Source organism: Rhinolophus hipposideros (genome assembly GCF_964194185.1).
Source record: "Rhinolophus hipposideros genome assembly, chromosome: 10".
Classification (NCBI taxonomy): domain Eukaryota; kingdom Metazoa; phylum Chordata; class Mammalia; order Chiroptera; family Rhinolophidae; genus Rhinolophus; species Rhinolophus hipposideros.
The window spans coordinates 84,873,017-84,894,023 of record NC_138056.1 but is presented as its reverse complement, the minus strand read 5'-3'; the positions used below and the strand labels follow the sequence as shown (position 1 = coordinate 84,894,023).

Below are 21,007 nucleotides of genomic sequence, written 5' to 3'. Positions count from 1 at the left end.
GGTGGGAAAGTCTGGATGCTGGGGGTGAGCAAGGAAGCAGAGCTGTCTCGTGGTGTTTTAAAAATCTATCAGCCTCTCACATCAAATTAAAATGTAAATAGCAGCTGGTCCGGGCAGGACCTCGGGGGTGACACAGGCCGGCCTGCGAGTTTTTTCACAGACGGGAACCAGTTACATCTGATTCTGACAACTGTCTTGTTTCTGAAATTGATTTCCTCTCCCCTCCGCTGGCTGCCCCAGGAGGGCCCTGGAGCAGGGGAGGGGTGGCTCTGCTGAGCCAGTGCCTTCCTTGCTCCTCTCCGGGCACCTGCCAGTAGTCTCCATCTGAACCGGAAGGAGCAAGTCTGGGGTTCCTGCAGGGCTGAAAGTCAAAGACCCAACAAGTCTCCTCCCTACCCTGGAGTGAGTCTAGCTGAAGGCCAGAGCAGACTGACCTGGGGCACTGGGTGGGGGGTGGGGACAGAAGAGGAGCCCACTTAGGAGCCTTCCTCCTTTCCACAAATGCGTGCTAAGTCCTGGATAGAGATGCTTCTACCGGGAGAGTCTCAGAGTCAGAGACAAGGAGACAAGGACACTGCAGCACAACAAGCGCTGTGCCAGTCATGCTCAGTGCCCAGAGGAGAGGCGTCTGCACTGACATGGGGCGTCAGGGAAGAGCCCTGGAGTCATCAGGAAGCCCCTTTGGCCTCTACCAGAGTTTGCCCTCATTTGGCTCTGCCCAGCGCTGGGTACCATACCAGGCAGGCATTGTACCCATCCCAGGGTTGTAAAGATTTGAACAAGACCAGCCAAGGGGCGGCCAGTTAGCTCAGTTGGTTAGAGCGTGGTGCTAATACACCAAGGTTGCTGGTTCAATCCCCGCATGGGCCACTGTGAGTAAAAAAAAAGCCGCCCAGCTCACACCAGCACATCCCCCACCCTCCCCACTAAAGGGGCCATATTGGAAGGAGCTATGTATTAAGGGGCAGGTGGCCCACATGGGTCGCCCTGATGCCCTTAGGCCCAGCCCCTCCCTGTTCCCAAGTCCCCAGAGAATCTCCCCCTGCACCCTTTTTGTACAAATAAATTAAATTTCCCTGGCTGTTAATTGAATTACACTGCAGGATAGCAGAGAAGTTGTATCTCATTAAAGCCTCCTGGGTCCTATTGGAGCAATGTGTTGCCTTTGTGGCTGCTATTAACATTTGTCATGCAGGATTCAGTTCTGTGCATACAATCCCCTCCTCCTTCCTGTTCTCCTGACTATACCCCTAAAGCTGCAGTCCCTGACACCTGCCCGGGGAATGGCCTGCTGAAGCTGCCCACCACAGAGAAGCCACAGCTTTTAGGTGACAGGCAAATTCCATTTCCCAAAGCCAGATACTGCGCATGCGTGGCAGACAGACAGATGGCAAGGGGTGGACAGCCTCTACAACCACAGTGGTACAGGTTTAACGAGGGAAGAATTGCCTTCTGAAAGCCTCGGTTTCCTCATTTGACAGAATGGGGATAAGGTTTCCTTCTCATGGATGTTGTTGGGGGATCACTGAGCAACGCCAAGGGGGCAAAGCATCTGCTTGTTACCTGCTCGGTTACAGCATCACAGGAGCTTAGCCAAGAAACACATCAGGATGCAGGCTTGGGAGTAGGGGGATCATAACAGTACCTACCTCACGTGAGTTAATTCACGCAGACTGGTAGAATGCTTCCAGCACGTGGTACATGAGAAGTTCCCAGTAAAAGATAATCATAAATGTGTGTGTGTGTGTGTGCATGCACGCGCTCACGCCTGGGCTCCTGCAGATGACTGCACGTGTTTCTAGAAAAGTCCTGCGCTGTGCCTTGAACCCAGAAAGTGCTCTAGGGCACAGTCGGGTCTCAGTGCAGTGAGGGTTCAATCATGTTTATTACTGCGAATCAGTGGAACAGAGAGACCCTGTGGTCCAGAGCAAGGGGGAAGTGGGGAGAAGAAGAGAGCGGATGGGGCGGGGCAGCCTGTGTTAGGGGGCTGCCCTTTAAGCCCACCTGTACAGCAACCAGAAGGGCTGAGGATCCCAGTCTTTGGGCACAGGAGGGCACCATGGCCCTTGGAGGCTGGGGCAGGGCCTGGGGGAGGGGTACTATAGTAGCAGAATTTTCTGTTCTGGTGTTGCCAGGATGACTAGGGCAGGGAGAAGAAAGAAAGCAGGTTCCCTGTTTCTTGCCATGCCAGGGGGCTAAAGACACCTATATGCAAGGAAAAATGTATCCTGAATCATAGAATCACCTCCCAAAACAGCAAGCTGGATTCCCAGACCATCATTCCTCTCTGCAGAGACCCAGACACTCCAGGGGCCCAATGACAAGGGCCTTCTATCCCTTTGTATGTAGCTTTCTCGCTTCAATCTTCTTGTTGCCCCTGGTTGTCCACCCCTAGTGCAGGGTGCTCACTGTTCCCACTGCTGCCCTTTTCCTAAACAACGAAAACTACCAGAAAACGCCTTCTTAGGCCAACCAGGAGGTCTGTCCTTCCCACTCCCTGCAAATTACACATTCCCCGTTTGCTGCCACTCTTCAAATGGCATGGCTTGGAGCTGCCATCTTCCCGGTCACACTCCGGCTGGTTAACATCCTCTGTCAAGTACAGTGCCCAGAACATGACAGAGTGTGTCACTGAGTATCTGGGGCTTGCACTGGTAAGTCCCAAAGAACTGGGAAATAGTTCTCTTGATGTTGCCACACCTTCTACCCTGAGCAACACAGCTTTGTGTGCAAAGTATTACCCTCTCCCAGTTTCCACTTTTAAGATGCATTGCTGTTTACTAGCCAATTGCTTCCCTGTGTGGCCTCAGTTTCTTCATTTGTAAAAGCAAGTGTCCATGTAGATGATTTGTAGCAGCGCCATTCAGTGGAGACAAAGTGCCAACTATATGTTATTTAAAATCTTCTAGTTGCTACATTTTCAAAAAAAGTAAAATGAAATAGGTGAGATTCATTGTAATAGTTTGTTTTATTTAACTCAATATATCTAAAACATGAACATGTAATCAATATAAAAATTATTAATGAGGTATTTTACATTGTTTCTTTTCCTCCTGTGTTTTTGAAGTCCAGTGTGTATTTTATACTTAGAGCACATCTCAGTTTGGACTGACCACATTTCAAGTGCCCAATAGCCACATGAGGTTAGTGGCTGCAAATCTGTGATGCTGTGGGCTAGCCTGGCAAGTAACATCTTAAGGCGTACATGTATTTATCTGATGCTCTTCTTGGAACAGGAGAGGGGCATGAGAGCCTCAGGCTGGGAATAGGTTTATTGAACAGCTGCTACATGGCAGGCACTTTACGTATACAGACCCCGTTTGCCCCCACAACAATTCTTCAGGGTAGTTATCCCTGTCTTCGTAACAAGCAATGAGTTTGAGTCTCAGGGAAGTTAAATATACTGTGTTGAAGGCACGGAGCTGTAGAGACATAAATAGAACCCAGGCCTGCCTGGCTTCCAAGCCCTTTAAGCTGGTGGGGGGACCACAAAAACAGTTTCCTCTTCTTCATAGGTGGGCTTTCCTGAACCTGTCCTGAGCTGTGTGGGGCTGTGCTGCCCGGTGCTCAGTGCCATAACAAGCAGCCCTGGCAGGAGGGTAAGGGGAACCCACCCCGGGCACCAGTTGTTACTCAGGGCTGAGGGACCACGTGGGCTCTGAGACCTGTCTGGGACCTCTGGAGGCCCGTTGTCTCCGGTGGCCCCCGTGCTAGCTCTTTGAACAAACCTGATTGGGAAGACAAGCTCCCTGAGGTGGGATTGACATGTATTGGTGTGCAGGTTCTACACTGTTCAAAGGTATGTGGCCTAAGGGCCAATTGGAATCTAAAACCCAGTCCCTGCTCCGCTGGCCAAGCCGTGGCCCCTAGCATGAGGTTTTATCTAGCCAGAGGCATGCCCTTATATTCATACACTGGCCCTGGACAGGCTAATGCTGCAAGTTCCTCACACTAATGGCAGAGCCTTGAAGTCCTCCTACCAAATAAAAAGACTCTTCCTTTCCTTCTCTTCCTTGACTCTGACTTATGCTGAGGCTTGACCCTGCTCCCACCCATTTTCTCACACACACACACACACACACACACACACACACACACACACACCTCTGCAAGAACATCCCCCCAGCTCCTCTGTGGCTTTAGCAGCAGCCTCTCAGGAGCAGAACCCCACTTCCCCAGGAAGGCCCAAGGGCTCGGCCTACCCAGGGGTCCCCAGCCCCGGTTTCTGATCATTCACTGTAGGGAAAGCAGAAACAGCACATGTGCAGCTCCTCCCACCCCCCCGCATTTCAATCCTCCAGGAAAAATGGAGGCATCTGCAACGCGAGGCCCGACTTGTTGTTGTAAAATCTTACTCTATATTCCACCCAGGTTTATACGAGTGAATTATGCAAATCTTTGATGGAAAAATATTCCTCCACACATCCTTGAGAGTGTAAAACCTTAGTCAATAATTCATACTCGGATGTCTCTGACTGCAGGCTTTTTCTTCATTATAACTTGCACCTCCTTATTTGTCTTTCGCGTTTTATTGTATATCCTAGTGTAATGCTGTGCATTATAAAATTTATCTGCTTCATTATTTGATGAGCTTGGGCTGGGGATTGCGCTGGGATACTGGTGCAGGGGCTGGAGGCCAGGACTGCCCTCAGTACCAAATCCCCCATGACAGAAGACAGAGGAGGTGGCTGGCTGCATGATGTGACTTCAGGGACACCAAAAGCCACCCTTCACCCTTCCACACACACAACTGTTCAAAGTGTCTCCTCACCCACTGACATCTCAGGTGACACCATTACAGCTCCATGGTTTCCTTCCTTTCTCCAAAGGCTTATTTGTCCTTAGAAGTCAGATGACCCTGGAGAGTTTGCTGGGAAGAATGTTTTCTGAGTAGGCCTTAAAACTGGAGGAGAAAGAAATCCTGTGGATGCTGGGAGGGAAAGGAAAGGCCAGCCACTGAAGTGGAACAGAGACACAGTGCCCCAGAGGGAGACGGCTGTGAGGAGAGAGAAGACATCACCCTCTTGCACCCTTACGCAAGCAGGCCACTGACAGGGATGTGGTGAGCTAGGTCTGCAGAACTCAGCGAGGAAGAGCCCTGCCCACAATGGGGGTGGGGTGGAAACATGTCTGAGTCTTGCCATCAATCACAGCTCCTCCCGGTATGTGTCCTCCAGCAGAGCTAATGAGCACTCCTCCCAGGACAAGGGCCACCGGGGACCTATACTCAGAGGCAAGTTTTCCCAGGAAGGTGATGAGAAAGAGGCAAGGACAAGGACAGCCCCCCAGATGCCAGATTACCTTGCCAGGATCTGCACACTGCTGCCTCTGGGCCTTTGCTCCAGCAGGTTTCATTGCCCAGCGTGCCTCTGCTCTTCCAATTTAAGTCTTGCTATGTCAGCTATTGTGCATTCCTCCTAGCATAGTACTTAACTGTTCTTTACTGGAATTGTCTGTGTTGTCATCTGTTCTCACCACTACAGTGAAACCTGAGGTCAGGTTTCCTGTTCATTGCTACCTCCAGAACCCAGAGCAAAGCCTGGCGCCTAGTAGGTGCTCAATAAATGTTTATTGGATAGATGGATGGTGCCTTCCCAGATACCCCTCAGCCAAAATTAATTTCTCCTAATATTTCATCAGATTTTCCTCATTTTCATGTTGCTCATGCAGGTGTCTATCTCCCCCCCTTCCCTCTTCCCTCATGACAAGGACCCGTCTCATGTCATGTGTGTCCCCAAACCTGACACAGTGCCATGTAATGGCATACGTGCTCTATGAGCGTTCATTGAATTGGATGGAGGAGTGAGGGGACAGGATTTCACTGGCAGCTGAGACCACCTTTCCCTCTGCCCCTACCTTCCTCCTGCAGTAGGCCGTGGCATTCAGCCCCAGAGGAGAGTCAGGACTGAGCCTCCTCTTGTCAGGCAGTAAGACGGGTCTCCTGATGGCCAGCACAACCTTGGTAGTTTCACGATGACTTTCTCAGGGCAGCAGTAGGGGTGGGATGGGGTGAGGTGGGGGGCTGTTAGTGCTGCTGAAGGGGTTCTAATTACAGCGGTGCTACCCCAGACTTTCCGTTGCATTTGGTTAGGAAGAACAGGGCTTTCTCCGCTGTTTAGGAGGCTAAACAAGCTGAATGCAGTAGTCAGAGCCTGAGACATGGACACGAAGCAGAGGCCCCAGTGCGTTAGAGCAGGGCCCGTAACCTGGGGTCCAGAGACCAGCTCCCCAGGAGGTACATGGAGACGATTGAAGGGGTCCATGAATTTCATGTGTGTGTGTGTGTGGGGGGGGGGAATCACATCTTTTTTCCACTAACTTCTAACTGAAATTTAGTATTTCCTTTCATTTTGAGCAACCAACCACAGCAGTAGCGGTACCTGTGACTATCAGCAGTAGAAATGCACTTGTTGCAAATATCTCAAAATATCATTCTCATCACTATTACAAAATTATGCTAACATATCCCAGCACTAGGTTTTGTTTGATAAAGAGTAATAAAAATATATATTAATGCCGGTATGTGATATACTATATCAAAAGTGTGCTTTTGAGGGTTGTTAATATTTGTATAACCATATTTCAATATATCTGGTTTCCTCTGTAATTCTATGTATAGTGTGCATTTTAAAACGTTCGGAAAAGGGGTCCCAGGAATGTAAGAATCCCTGGGGAAGAAAGGCTGCCACAGTCATGGGTGGGGACAGGAGAAAGGGGACAGGCAAATAAGGTGTCCTACAGCTCCCTCAACCTTTATTAGAGCGTCTGCCTGGGGCTGAAGTGCTCCGTGGGGAGAGGCGGCGGGGGCGGGGCCTGTGAGCGGCACGTGCCCCCCCCCCCCCCCCCCGCAGCCCGGGCCCCCCTGACCGCGGGCTCCCGCGCCTCCTCCACTCCCCAGTACCGGCCATGATCACGTCCCACCCCAACACCACCATCGCCATCAAAGGCCACCCGAAGGAACTCAACTGCACGGCGCGTGGTGAGCGGCCCATCATTATCCGCTGGGAGAAGGGGGACACGGTCATTGACCCCGACCGCGTGACGCGATACGCCATCGCCACCAAGGACAATGGTGACGAGGTGGTGTCCACGCTGAAGGTGAGCGCCCATACCCCTCTCAGGGGCCCTGACTCTCAGGAAGTGGGGAGTCTGTAACGGTCTTTATCCAATGGAGGTAAATGAGAATTCTGGGAGCCTCTCCATGCACCTCTAAAAGCACCTCCCCTTTCCTAGCCATTTCCCTTCTCCATCCAGAAACCTCCGCCTGCCAACCTCACTATATCTCCTTTCTGACAACCCCACAGCCATGAAATGTGTGGAACCCTCGGCCCTTCCTTCTTCTCTGGAACCCCTGAGCCTATCCCTCTCTCCTTGACCCCCTCAGCTTCTCCCACCTTTCTAGATCCCTCAGCCCCTCCCTGCATGGACTTTTCCACAATTCCAGCCTTGGAACTTTCTGGGACGAGGAGCCCTTGACAAAACCCCTGTGGATCTCCCTCCCTGAAGAAGATGGCCTTGGTGATCTCCACTAGAGTAAGCCCCCTTCGGCAGACCAGCTCTAAAAGACTCTCCCCATTTCCTCCCTCTCTCCCTGTCCTCCTGCCCCTGCTGGCCACCTCCCAGCTCAAGCCTGCTGACCGTGGGGACTCTGTGTTCTTCAGCTGCCACGCCATCAACTCATATGGGGAAGACCGGGGCTTGATCCAACTCACTGTGCAAGGTACCCTCGCCTGCCCCCCCCATTCCCTACCCATTCCCAGGGACCCAGGCACCTACTGCGAACTCCACCTTAAGAGCAGGGACATTGCCCATACCTACACAGTGGTAGAGGATAATAAGGACGGGCCTCCGGGGAGAAGCTTCCTCCTCAGCCCTCCTGCCCAGAGTGAGCAACAAGGGCCCTCCAGGCGCACTTCAGACAGCAAGGTTTGCAGCGCCTTCAGCCCCTGTAGAACACGCTGTGGCTTCCAGAAGTGTGGGAGCCTGGAAGGGAGTCAGCTGGGAAAAGCTGGGAGCTCTGCATGGGGGATAAACAGACCATCAGCTGTGAGGAGTCCCTCCAAAAGAGCCTGCCTTCTCCCAGACCAAGGAAGGGAGGGGAACAAAGCACGAGAAAAGTGGGCCCTGCTGCCAGGCTCATTTTGCCCACACCCCAGCGTTGCAGGGCCCTTGAGTAGACACCAACCCCCTGGGGTACAGCAAAACCCTGGTCCTCCCTGGGGGTAGAAGGAGGCCAAGCTCTCTGCTGCCCTCCTCACTTCTGCCCCCTCACCCCGCCACACCCCAGAGCCTCCTGACCCCCCAGAGCTGGAGATCCGGGAGGTAAAGGCCCGGAGCATGAACCTGCGCTGGACCCAGCGATTCGATGGGAACAGCATCATCACAGGCTTCGACATTGAATACAAGAACAAGTCAGGTATGCTGAGCACCAGGCCCACCATGGCTCCTGTGCCACCTGCCCTGCCTGGGCTGCTCTGGTGGGTTAGCCTCAGGGCCTCCGAGCTGCCATCTGAGGCAAACACACCAGCACCCACCAGTGCACAAGCCCCTGTTTGTGGCTTCCAAAAGGAGGCAAGAAACCCACGGGGCAGATGGAGGGACCTCCCAGTAGATGGGGAAGGGGTGTCAGCTCTTTCTTTCCAGGACTGTCCCTGGGCTAAGGCCCACAGAGTGGTCTGATTTAAAGCAATTCAAAGCCCCTGGGCCCAGGGCTGTGCGCTGTGTCTGTGGGGTCAGAAGTACCAGGGGTTTAACACGGTCATCTGGACGTTCCTGGATTGGCAGGATGGGGATGACTAGGGGTCCTTAGCAAGAATGGGTTGTGGGAGCATGGAAGTCCCTGGAAAAGGTTAGATCTAAGTCTCCTCCTCCTGAAAGCCCTCCCAAATGCCTCCCCTAGGACCTAAGAGAGCTCCTGGGAGGCTGCCCACAACTGTAAAGCCCTGCGGAGCACACTGAACCGTGGTCCCCTGGGGAAACAGGGTGAGGGGCATGGTCAGGCAGAGGAGGCCTCAGAGGGGACAAGAGGCCTGGAGAGTGAACCAAGCCAAAAAAGAGGTGTAGGTGTTCATGTATGTACCTGCGTGACTGTCTCTGGATGGTATGTGAGAAATAGGGGTTGGTTGCTCCTGAGAGAGCACTTAGGCGGCTCCAACACAGGAGTGAGAGGAAAACATATCTCTCATTCTGGATCCTTTTGTTTTTGATACCATAAACCTGTGTTAGTTTTTCAAAATTACTTTAAAATAAACCAAAACAGAGTCTGGAGAACTCAACCCTCCCAGGCCCCCGTATCCCGCCAACTCCAACTCATCTTTTGGGTCTTAGAGTAGGTCCAAGGTTTTGTCTTCTCCCCCCGAAGACTTCCAGACGTGCCCTGTCTTCCTTAGCACAGCACATGGTCATTGGCGGGCGGGCTGTTTTCTCCTCTACATTGTCCAAGTCCTGGTCCCTGCTGTTTCCCCAGCACCTGGCACACTGTCCGCCATGTAGTGGACACTCCACAAATGGTTGTTGAGTGAGTGGGAATGAGACGACGTAAAGCAAATCTCTGAATGGCATTTTCACCTCTGGGGAAACAGCTCTGTCCGGGGCACTGGGCAGTCAGCTTTGATACAGGTTTCCATAAGGAGGAGCCCTGCCCTCAGAAGCTTACAATCTACTTGGAGAGAAAATGCCAGGCGTAGCCAGCCATCCAAGAGTTCACCCTGAGTGCAAGAGCAGAGCCTCAGAAAGAAGGAGGGCCAGCCCTGTCGTCAGGGAAGTCTCTCTGCTCCTGTAGAGGCTGCATTGAGCTGGGTCTTGAAGTTTGAGAGGTAATGGGCCTAGATTCGGGAAATGGGGGAGGGCCGAGCCTGAGCGAGGCACAGTGCAGTCCAGGGAGTGGCGGGCACATCTACCAGAGGGTTCACAGATCCACTTCCTGGGCATTAAGACTAAAAAGTGGTCTGGGGGCCAGGTTGGGAGGAGAACTCCAGGCTGAGCCTTTACTTTGTTGGGAAGGTCATTGAGAGCCACTGACAGTGACTGAGCTCCCAGGGAAAGACTAGAACAACATGGCACCGTGGAAAGATTGATGTGACAACTATGGGAAGGAAGGGTATTTAGGAGGTGAGCAAGGAGGCTGCTGCAGCCTACAGCTGGGGCAAGGTGATGAGCAGCAGGGCCTCTGTAGAGACAAAGGGCATGGAGAGGAGGGAGGCCGACTGCGTCCATCTCACATCTCAGAACTTGGCTCCTGGGCAGCTTGTGCCCAGCCTCAGAAAGTCCCGAAAGGACAGGAAGGGACTGGTCCATACACAGGCCCGCATCTCCGTGTACTGGTGCACATTCCACCTTCCTGTCCTGCTGATAACAGCCGGACAGGGCTCTACTCCTGTAGGGGTCGGGGTGGGCGTGGAGCGTGGGTGCCGAGGCTGTCCCTGCCCGACTCCTCCTTGTAACTGCCCTCCTCCCCTCTGCTGCCCCACTGCCCACTCCCCGTCCACTGACCACTCTCTAATGTGTGGCCCCAATGTGTAGAGTTTCCTGGGGCACTGCTCAGCAGAGCGAAGCTGAGAACATCACACATCTGGAGAGCAATGCAGAAGGAAAGGTGGGCAGGGAAGATGCAACTTTCAGAGCATGTCCACATCTTCCCCCAACCACTTCTAGCTCCTTTGCAAGACTAGGAACTGCCATACTTCACCCTAGAGCCAGGGGTGCCATTCCTGGGTAGGGTAGAAAGAGAGGTAATGAAAACTCAACCTCAGACGCCCTTCAACAAGGGCTTTGCACCTGTAAAATAATAAACCACAGGATCAAGCACACAGAGGAGCCAGCCGGTCTTGTCCCCTGCCTCTGGGTGGGACTGCTCCAGACCATCCCACTCACTAAGGCATCTGTTCGGCACTTAGGAAAAGAGGTTCCATGAGAACTGCAGGGGTTACCACCGGAGTCAGTCAGAGGCTGGGGGCACAGTACAGCTTTCTCACCGGTAAGGTGGGAATGGTAATGCCTGCCTTGTGGGATTGTTTTGAGGATTAAAGACAAAATATCTAGCATTGAGCTATAGTGAAGCATTAATAAATGCAAGTTCCTCTACCCCTTCTAAGTCAAACGCCTCATGTGGCAATTTAGTGTCCTATGGGACTTGCAGCCTGCAATACACGTGTCTGTCAGTCAGTAACGTGTGCTGGGCACCAATCATTTTTTGCAGAATCATGCACTAGCCATGTGGTAGGAAAGAAAAAGAAATAGGAGACAGAGTGTTGCCCTTGGAGCCTAATTGCAGTTGGAGTGAGAACATACACGGCGTGCATGCACACACATACACATACAAGAACACACGCACTTTCAGAACCATTACAAAGCACTATGCAGTCACGGGTAATACACCACAAACTGTATTACGTGAGAACTGAGAAAGCTATCCTAAGGAACAGGTGGGTGACTCAAAGGAAGGAGGGGCTGTGCAAGTACATACGTGTGCATGTGTGTGCGTGTATATGTCTCAGCAGACCTTCTTCCTGCATGTGGAATTGTGGAGCAGGAACCATTGTCAAATCCGAAGACTTGGGTTGACCAAGTGTCAAAGCCAAGTGATCTTTAGCAAGCTACCTTATTTATGTCTTTGGGCATCTCTTTGTCTATCAAATGGAGACAATACGACACACTCCTGGGGGGTGTAAGGATGAAGTGGATGTGATGACATGTAGAAGTGTCTAGCAGAGAGCCTGGCACATCCTAACCCTCCAGGGCTCCCCATCCTGTGTCTCAACTCTCCCTTCCCCTCTTCCTCCTGCCCCAGACCAGACCCATGCCGAGTCCTGACCATCGGCTCCCAACCCCCTCTTTGCCCCAACTGTGCCTTTGCCAGGTTTTCTGCCATGTTGCTCATCATGCTAATTTTCCAAGGGAAATTACCAATTCTGCCCTTTCTAAGCCATCCGCTCATGCTGACTTCTCCTGGCCCCAGGCAGCAGAGTAATAATACATGAATGCTGAATGACAAATAGCACCGTCCACACAAATCTATCTGATGGCGCTGTGCAGATTTAAAATGCAGACACCACCTTTGGCCCTGTTCCCCAAAAAAGGAGCAGGGGTAGGTGCTTTGAGGACGGTCCTCCAAGCCCAGAAGACAGCCTCATGGCACCAGAGGTCGGCCACCACGGGGTGAGCCAGGCTGGTGTGACATGTCATTCCGTGTGAGCTGAAGTGTAGCTGTGACAGGGCCTGGTATTGGGAGGCTGTGAGCGGTCATTGTGACCCAGAGAACCTCTTCTCGGGGCTGCGGAGAGATTGCCTCGGGGGCTCAGAACCATGATGCAAGGAGGAAATCAGAGCTCCAGAATGAATTTGTTTCCTGAGCACAGGCAGCTGAACGCTTCAGATGTGGCTTTTGTCCAGGCTGCTCCCCCTCCACAGTGAATATGTCTCCTGAAACACCAAGGCTCCAGGCCCCCTCCTAGCAAGCAGCCCTCAGAATAGAAGGCACTGACATCTCCCCAGCCGCTGCCTTATTTTTTAAGAAGAATATTTTGCATCATAAACCCTTTGATGAAGAAAGGGAGAGAGAGCCCTTAATGAAATATGTTAATCTGGGTAAGCCAGGCTCATATGAAAGGGAATATTAAAAGAGACAACATTCGCCAAAGCCAGCTCAGTACTCTGAGAGAGCTGAAAAGGAAAAGGAAGAGAATAGGGCCCCCGATTTCAACTCTTCAGGGTCAGAGAGATGGCTGTGATCGAGTTTGGAAACTCAGCTAGAGAACTCCAGAATTGACTCTGACGCATTAGCCTGGAAAGGTTGTGGAGAGAGAGAGCAGTTATGTATCAACATCAAAGATGATTCAGGAACACGAGGTCAACTCCACCTGCAAATGACCGGGAAAAGCAGAAGAAAAAAAAAAGGCCACTCTCTGGGACACCCCCTCCCAACTTTCCTATGATTGGCAGCTGAGAGAGGCAAGGAAGGGAAAGGCAAAGGGTATTTACTGTGACTACAAAATGCAGAGAAACTCCAAGCCCAAAGTAAAGGATAAAATAGGACTCTGATCTAAGCCAACAATGGGTTTTAAGTGCCCAACACATGCCACGTTGGGGAGACGGGCTTAATTTTAGACATGGCTCTTGACTTCAGGGAGCTTAGTGTCTCCTTGGGCAATTTCCCAACACTCAGGCCTCAAAAGAAGATACTGTGCATTGAAGAGGGCCTCTAAATGCTGTAGGAATGCAGAGAAGAGTGGTAAAAGATGGGGCTGAAAAGGTGTTGCAGGGCCATGTTAAGGTCATGTTAAGAAATTTGTCTTTATCTTAAGAACAAAGAAAATGTATTGAAGAGTTTTATGGAAGAGGATGGCAACATCAGATTTGTTTTGGGAAGACCATTGTCCATACCGAGATAGTGTTTGGCCTGTAAGAGGAGCCAATCATATTTGTAGAGTGAATGGTGGCTGCAGTGTGGAGAACAGGTGGAAAGGGGCACACGATGGGTTCTGGGAGGCTAGCTAGTTAGGATGTCATTTCCTGGGTCCAGTGAGAGATGACAGTGGCTTGGCCTGGGGTGGAGATGGAGATGGAGGGAAGTGGAGAGATTCAAGAGATACCTGGGACACAAACGCTATAGGACTTCATAGGGAAGTAAAGAGAAGAGTCAAGAATAACACCCAAGTTTCTGGCACAGTGATGGATGGTGGTGTCGTTTCCTGAGACAGGGAACCCAGGAAGGTAATGAGTTTACAAGACGTATGGCCAACTCTTCTGTATTGGACGTGTTGAGTGTGAGGTGCCTTTGAAACATCCAAGAGGAGAAGTTAAGTGAACAGTTGGGCTATAAGGGTCTGGAGTTCAAAGGAGAGAGCCAGACTGGATACAGATCTGTGAGCTATCTGAGTATAGATGGAAACAGAAACCATGGGTAGGAAAAGTGTATGGAGTGAGAAAAGGAGAGTCTAGGTGGCCCTTTGCAGAACTAACCACTAATGGTGGGGTAGGGAAGACGCACTGCAAAGCAGACCGCAAAGCAATGACCCAAGAGATAAGAGAAGCGCCGGAAAGTGTTTTATCAGGGTACCAGAGGGAAGAGTGTTGCAAGAAGGGAGAAGCCCAAGTGTTGAACACGCCTGAGAGGCCAAGTGGAGACATTGGGCTTGGTGACATGGGGGTCATCTATACTGTGGATTTATGGTGCTGATGTCATTGGAGGGTGAGGAGCATGTGGCGAATGTTTACCTTGTCCAGAAGGCACCTGTACATCGCAGGGCTTGGTAAGCCTTCGCATGTCCTTTCCTTGGCCCCACCCACCGTGTTCAGACACATCATCTGGGTCTCCTCCCTCTGTCTGCACTCATCCAATATGAACGCACTGACTCATGATCACTGTCCCCCTCATATAAACACAGCACCAAGTATGATGTGTGAGCCGGTACCAGCACCCTGGCTGCCACAGAGAGAAGCAAACACCTGCCTCCATGTTGCTAGCCCATTCGTTCCCAGACCAAGAGGTGCCCACAGCAGGCGGGAGGCTGCATATTTGCAATTCTGGCTTACCCTGCCAGAGTGACTCTCCTGGTGGCTGGAGCGTTTTAAAAGACAAGGACAGAATGTAATTGTAAGCACCCGCAGCCTGCCATTTGTGGCTTTGGCTCATGAAACCAAAGAATTAAATGCAAAACTGCACATGGGGAGCTGGGACGGTGTCCTTCACAGCTGCTCAGCCTGCACAGCTAAAAAGCGGTGTTTTGGAAAACATCAAAACCTCTATCAACCAGAATCTGGGAGCATGGGATCGTCTCTTCTGGTGAACGATTCTCCTGATTATCAGGCATTAGCTTTAAAAAAACAAAACGAAACAAAAAACCTTTTCCTAAAAGTCATTCTAGAATGTGGTAGCCTTCTTTCCTGATTTTGGGATTAAGCTATAGTGAATATAATTTCATCTTTTCTACTGAGAATTTTCGGGATCTTCTGCTGTGGACTTAAAAGGCATGGAAAATTACTGAACAGTGACATCAGGACACCCCCTGGGAAGATTTTTAAGCCCTACTATTAGCCTGTTTCTTTGTGGTTTGCCTTTTTTCTTGTCAATGCAGTGCCAATGAAGTGATCTAGTTATGAATTCTGGGTTTAGAAGGTCCTGACTACGGCATTGCTGTAACTGAAAACCTTCCCGTTTTTCTCTGAAATCCCCTAGTAGGTGCACAGCAAAAATACATGGAAAGAGTGGCTGGATTCCTCTGGAGGGGCAGGGTGTTTACTGTCACAGTATCCCTGGCAGTTACCTGGTATTTTTCATGTTCTACAGTTTTGCTAAACATTAGCCCTGGAATGGGCTGCTAGTCCCCACCCCCCAAATAAATCAGGGACGTGCTAATCCTTTGTTGGTCTGACCCTAAAGACTCAGAGACCATTCTCCTAATGAGAGAAAGGGGGTGGGGTTAGACTGGGAATTCTGTCCCCTCAACAGACCAAGTCACACTCAAAACCACCCCCATACAAATGCACAAGGAAAGGAAGTGCAGAAGCATACAAAGAGAGGAGAAAGGGGGAGAAGACTTGGTGTCCTCCTTTGCACTGGGACCACTGATGGATGGGGTATCTCTCAGTTACAACAGATCACTTAGGTGGTGTGAGAGACTAGGAAGAAAGGCACTGGTCAATCGAACCCTCAGGGACAACAAGCAAGTGATGATCTTGGAAAGGACCTTGGGAAATGTCTCATCTGACCCCAGTCTGGGGTTTGAGTTCACCAGCTGGGCTCAGGGCAGAGGCCTTCCTGACTGCCCATCCAGTGCTTTTGCTGCTCACATCCTCAGGCATCCTTTGGTCTCTTTGAGCTTCATGGAACAGACCCCTTGCACTCTGTCCCGTTAAGGCCTGTGCCCTCTCACTGCAGTCTGTGTGAGCTGGACCTTTTCTGGACATCAAAGTGGAGATTGGGACGTGTTGATGCTTGAGGCGGGGGAGGGGTCTTGGAGTTTGCCTGGCTGTGGTTTGAAATGGGTGTGCTCTCTGCAGATTCCTGGGACTTCAAGCAGGCCACACGCAACATCTCCCCCACGATCAACCAGGCCAACATCGTGGACTTGCACCCAGCATCCGTGTACAGCATTCGCATGTACTCCTTCAACAAAATTGGGCGCAGCGAGCCAAGCAAGGAGCTCACCATCAGCACGGAGGAGGCTGGTGAGCACCTCTGCCTGCCACCCCTGCCCATGGCCTCAGGGACTAGGGGCGTCCGGGGCCCACATCTGTACGCTGCCCACTGGCAGTGGGCTCGCAATTAGAAGAGGCAAGGCGAGATCCCGAAGTATTTGTTCATGTCTACCTCTGGATCATCGGAGGCTCTTCGGATTGACCGTTGCCTGATGGGGTTCTAGGTCATGGACTTCTGGGAGCGGTCCATGGTTCTGCCCCACTCCCCTGGCCCCAGCCTGTCTGGAAGGCAGATGTGCTAGCTCAGCAGAGCATGGGGTGCTAGTGCACTGGATTCTGTTCTGTGACCTTTGTCATGGAGTTTTCCTGAAAGTTTAGACAAGATCTCTGTTGCTATATTTTCTTGTATTAATTATTGTGAAATATAAAATAATGCAAAAGGTACACATAACATACATGTGCAGTTTTATAAATAATAGTAAAGTAAAACTAGGATGAGCAATACACATTATCAATTACCAGCATGCCAGAGGTTCTCTCTAGTCCACTTCCCAGTCATAACCAAAACCTTCCCACTGAAGTAACCAGTGTCTTAACTTTCTTCTTTTTCATATTGCCACCACGATGTATATACATGCAAACCATATAGTTTAGTTTTGCCCGCCTTCCAATAGAAGGTATTCACGAACTCATATGTTCTTTTGTTTCTTCCTTGTTTTGATCAAAAATGTTTTGCGGGCTTCATGTTGTTAGTACAGCTGGATCGCGTGTGCATTTCCGGTGCTGTATAGTATTCCATCCCATGACCATGTCCCAGTCCGTGTCCATTCTCCTGCAGGGGGCATTTGTTTACAGTTTGGAGCTGAGAGCATTCATGTACTTGTATGCTACTACACAGGTTTGGGAGTTTCTCTAGGGGATAGAAGAAGTTATAGAATTACAGCGTCATCAGATAGGCACACTTCTACCTTTCACAAAAAACCGCCAGAATGCTTTCCAAAGTGTCCTGCCAGTTTGCTGTCCCATCAGTGTATGAGAATCCTTGCCACTACACACCCTTGCCTACACTTTGTCCTATCAAACTTTTTAGAAAACTTGGAGAATTACGAGGAAACATAAACCCTACGGGTGCTTCAGGGACTCAGACACAGGTCCTCTGCTTCTGTAGATGCGCATGTCCTTTCTCCCCAGCTCAGGAGGAAAAGAGTGACAACATAGGACTCTTTCTTTTTTCCAAGACTTGATTCATAACATTGTTCTTCCTGCCCCACCCCAGCTCCTGACGGGCCCCCCATGGATGTTACCTTGCAGCCAGTGACCTCACAGAGCATCCAAGTGACCTGGAAGGTACGTGAGATTGAAAGTATCTTCCCTGAAATGCCTCTTTTCCTCTTCCCTCCTCAGTCCAGGAACAAAGCCCCTGCAGGTTAGCTAGTTCTGCTCTCCTATCATCCCTATGCCTGTTTTTTCCTAACCCAGTGATGCTGTTGGGAAAGAAAGAGAGGAGGACACAGCAGCGGGTCCCCCACCAATCCCCAGCCCTTTCCTCTCTTCTCCACCCTGGGTCTCTGATGGAGACCAGTGCATGGGTGGGATGAAGACCTTGGCAGTGCCAAGGAGGGAAGGTATTTTTTCCACTACATTGGCCTGTCCTCCGAACCCCACAGGTTGGGAGTTGGATTTGATTTTGTGCAAAGTTCAAGGGGGCCCTGTGGATGATGGGAGATGACAGGACAGGGTCTCACCCTCATCTTGAGCCTGTGACTGGATCTGGGCGGTAGGGTGATGCCATCCCTTGTCTTCTCACAGTGAGGCTTTGGACAAGGGGCTTCGTTCTTTCAGGTCCCGATTTCCTCCTTTGTAAAACCAGGATGAAAATAACTGCCCTCCTTATCTCTGGGGGTGGCAGAGCTATAGAGAAAACAGACCAGTATGTGCTGCAGCCATTTCTAAAGGGCAGAAACTTATAAAATCTAGAGGGTGTCTGAAGAATCTGTCACTTAAGGAAAATCATAGAGATTTCACACTTGGGCAGAGAAGCAGATCAAAATAACCTTGTGTAGGTCCAAGAAACGCTTCAATGGGTAACTGCAGTTTTATTGCCATATCTCTGCCATGGACACAGAAGGGTTAACAGTGCTGATGTCTTCCTGTTGCACTACATTCTCTAGTGTCCAATATTTGCGTACACTAATTTATGTGACCCTGTTTCTGTGGAGTGGAGCGGACAGAAGCATTTTTATCCCCACCCATATGAGGAGGCCGCGAGGGAGAGATGCGAGGTGACACTTGCCCACAGTCATTCAAGCAGTGACAGGTGCAGGACTTAAACATAGTCTGAAGCCCCCGCCCAGTCTCCCCACCACAGCCTGCTGGATTTGGGGGACCCACCCTTTCTTAGGGCCCATCTGTGTTGTTCTTCTTGGAACTTTCCTATCTCAACAGTGGGGACTGGGGGTTGCCTCTTCTACGTCTGGGCTCAAATGTCCAATGCCACTTTCCGACTCTAACTCCTAAAAAGGCCAGGTGCTTTAGTCTTCCTTCTGGGTCTTTCCGAAAGATAGATTTGAGAATGGGAGAGATTCAGAAGGTCCTAGTGATATTTTCCCTAAAAAGACTATACTTGTTTGTATCACACACAGACACACAGACACACACACACTCACAATGCAGCAGAGTCTGGTTCCTTCCCTCCCTAGAGAAATAACCAGGGTGAAAGTGGGGCAGGAGCTGGACAGTTAGTCCTTCCTGGGGACCAGCCCAACTTGTAGATACCGGGAGCCATGGTTCCCATCCACATTCAGATATGGGCTCCAGGGCTTTCCTCAGAAATTGGTGGTAAAGCAGGAGTCCAATCCCCAAGTTTTATGTGTGTCCTGGCTCTGGAGTCATTTCCTAGGAATACTCCAAGGAAGCCAGGAGGTGGGGGCAGGGAATGAATAAGTATGTAAAACTGAGACAGTTGGCTACAAAGCTCCGACCTGAAGGTCGATAAAAATTTAGAATCAGATTTATTTCTCAAAAGTCTCATAATGAAAAATAAAATTGATTAGAAAGTTAGAGGTTCAGAATGAACCAGCTCGTCAATAAATTTTGGGCTGACTTCTCAGGGGATTTTTTTTAACACCAAGAAACAGATTAATGAAAAATAAAGATTCACTTGAAAGATAAGTCACTTCATTTTAAGACTCTTTCTACGAGATGGATCGCTACTGCTTTATGACATAAATTTGCAATCAGCCCTATTGATTTCTTAATGCTTCAGAGAAATATTGTTAAGATTGATTTAAATCCTGAGTGTTCCCATTTGGGGGTGGAGGGTGAGGGTGGAGGGCAGAGGAGAGACAGAAGGAAAGAAAAAAGGAGATAGCATGGCAGGAGGGAAGATCTGTCAAGATTCATAGAAGTATGTGCCTGTGTGTGTGTGCATATGCATTTGTACATGCATATACAAGTATGCACAGCAAGGTATGCCTGGAGGCCTGTCTATGGCCTCTGTCAGTGTATGTTCAGATGAATGAAGCAGGTATGTATCGTGCTGTAGGTGGCTCTGGGTGTGCAGGCTGTGTGTCTTTGCCTAATGATGTGTGTACCAGAATGTGTGTCAGTATGGATGTGTATATGTAACATGACAGTACTCGTCAGTATGAAGGCAAAGGGGTCTTGAAGAGATGCTTGTGTCTAGAATGGGTGCCTTTCTGTGTGTGTGAATGTGCAGACATATGTGTGCAGATACGAGGCCCAGACTCAGAAACGTACCTACTTGCAAACTAGCAAACAGGACTGCCCAAGTGCAGACAGAAACATTACTCAGGCATTAACAAAAAGTCAAGTCAATTAAATACGCACACACCTATTTCGTGAGTTCAAAACAATTATGTTAAATTAAAAACTTTATTGAGTTAACAGTGAGCTTAAAACTGCACTTCATTTAAAACATTCATTGAATTAAAAAAAAAGTGGGACTGTTTTACTAACTTAATTGCTTTTGATCTCACTATTTTTTAGCACAATAAAAGGTGGGCTTTTAAATTAACTTCATTGTCTTTAAAACCCTGATTCAAGCTGTTTTTATATGCACTAGGGTGGGTGCTCTCTCTCAATGTATAGATGGGCAGGTCAACTCCTTACAGGATCCACTTTCTATTTGTGTGTCTAAATTATTCTGGCGGAGGGGAGGCGTGTAGATTGGGCTGTTTGCTTTGATGGGTCTGGATGTGTATGTTCCTGGTTCTGGATGTAAGGAGATTTATTGGGATCTTGTGTGTGCTCACGTGTGCGTATGTGTGGAGGGGAAGGGTGTGCACCAGGATTCAAACTTGGGGTGAGAATACATTTTCCAGTCCCCAGACCAATGCCAGTGGAGGTTTCTCCATTCGCCGGGCCTACTGGGATCAGTCCTTCATTACTGCCAGCCTAGCCAGAGCTCCAAAATGCCCCCTTCCCACCTGCGTGTCCTTGCCCATTTCCATCCCTCCATCGAGGCGCTGGCTTCAGTCCTCAGCCCTGGGACAGGATGTCCAGGGTAGTCCAGCTGCATCTCCAAGAGGGGCTAGGCCCACAGAAAAGTCAAGGACTCTTTTTTTTAACTTGTAAAACATATATATCATTTTATATACATAAAATGTACCATTTTAACCATGTTTATGTGTACAGTTCGTTGGCATTAAGCACATTCATCATCTGCAACCATAGCCACTGTCCATCTCCAGAACTTTTTCATCATCCCAAACAGAAACTGTGTGCCCGTTAAATAAGAACTCCCCACCAACCCATCCCTAGTTCCTCTATTCTCCTTTCTGTATCTATGGATTTGCTTATTCTAGGTACTTCATAGAAGTAGTATTGTACGGTATTTGTCCTTTTGTGT

The 21,007-nt window shown here is 50.0% G+C and overlaps 1 protein-coding gene across 3 annotated transcripts in view; it reads left to right on the top strand.

The window, feature by feature from the left end:
• DSCAML1 (DS cell adhesion molecule like 1) overlaps positions 1-21,007 on the top strand; it is a 349,917-nt gene that overhangs the window by 291,565 nt on the left and 37,345 nt on the right. For all 3 annotated transcript variants that reach the window (XM_081062533.1, XM_081062532.1, XM_081062534.1), the window contains 5 exons: positions 6,899-7,098; positions 7,624-7,720; positions 8,288-8,416; positions 16,000-16,167; positions 17,414-17,484. In XM_081062533.1, coding sequence (XP_080918659.1) covers positions 6,899-7,098; positions 7,624-7,720; positions 8,288-8,416; positions 16,000-16,167; positions 17,414-17,484 — 665 coding nt within the window. The remainder of the gene's footprint in view (positions 1-6,898; positions 7,099-7,623; positions 7,721-8,287; positions 8,417-15,999; positions 16,168-17,413; positions 17,485-21,007) is intronic.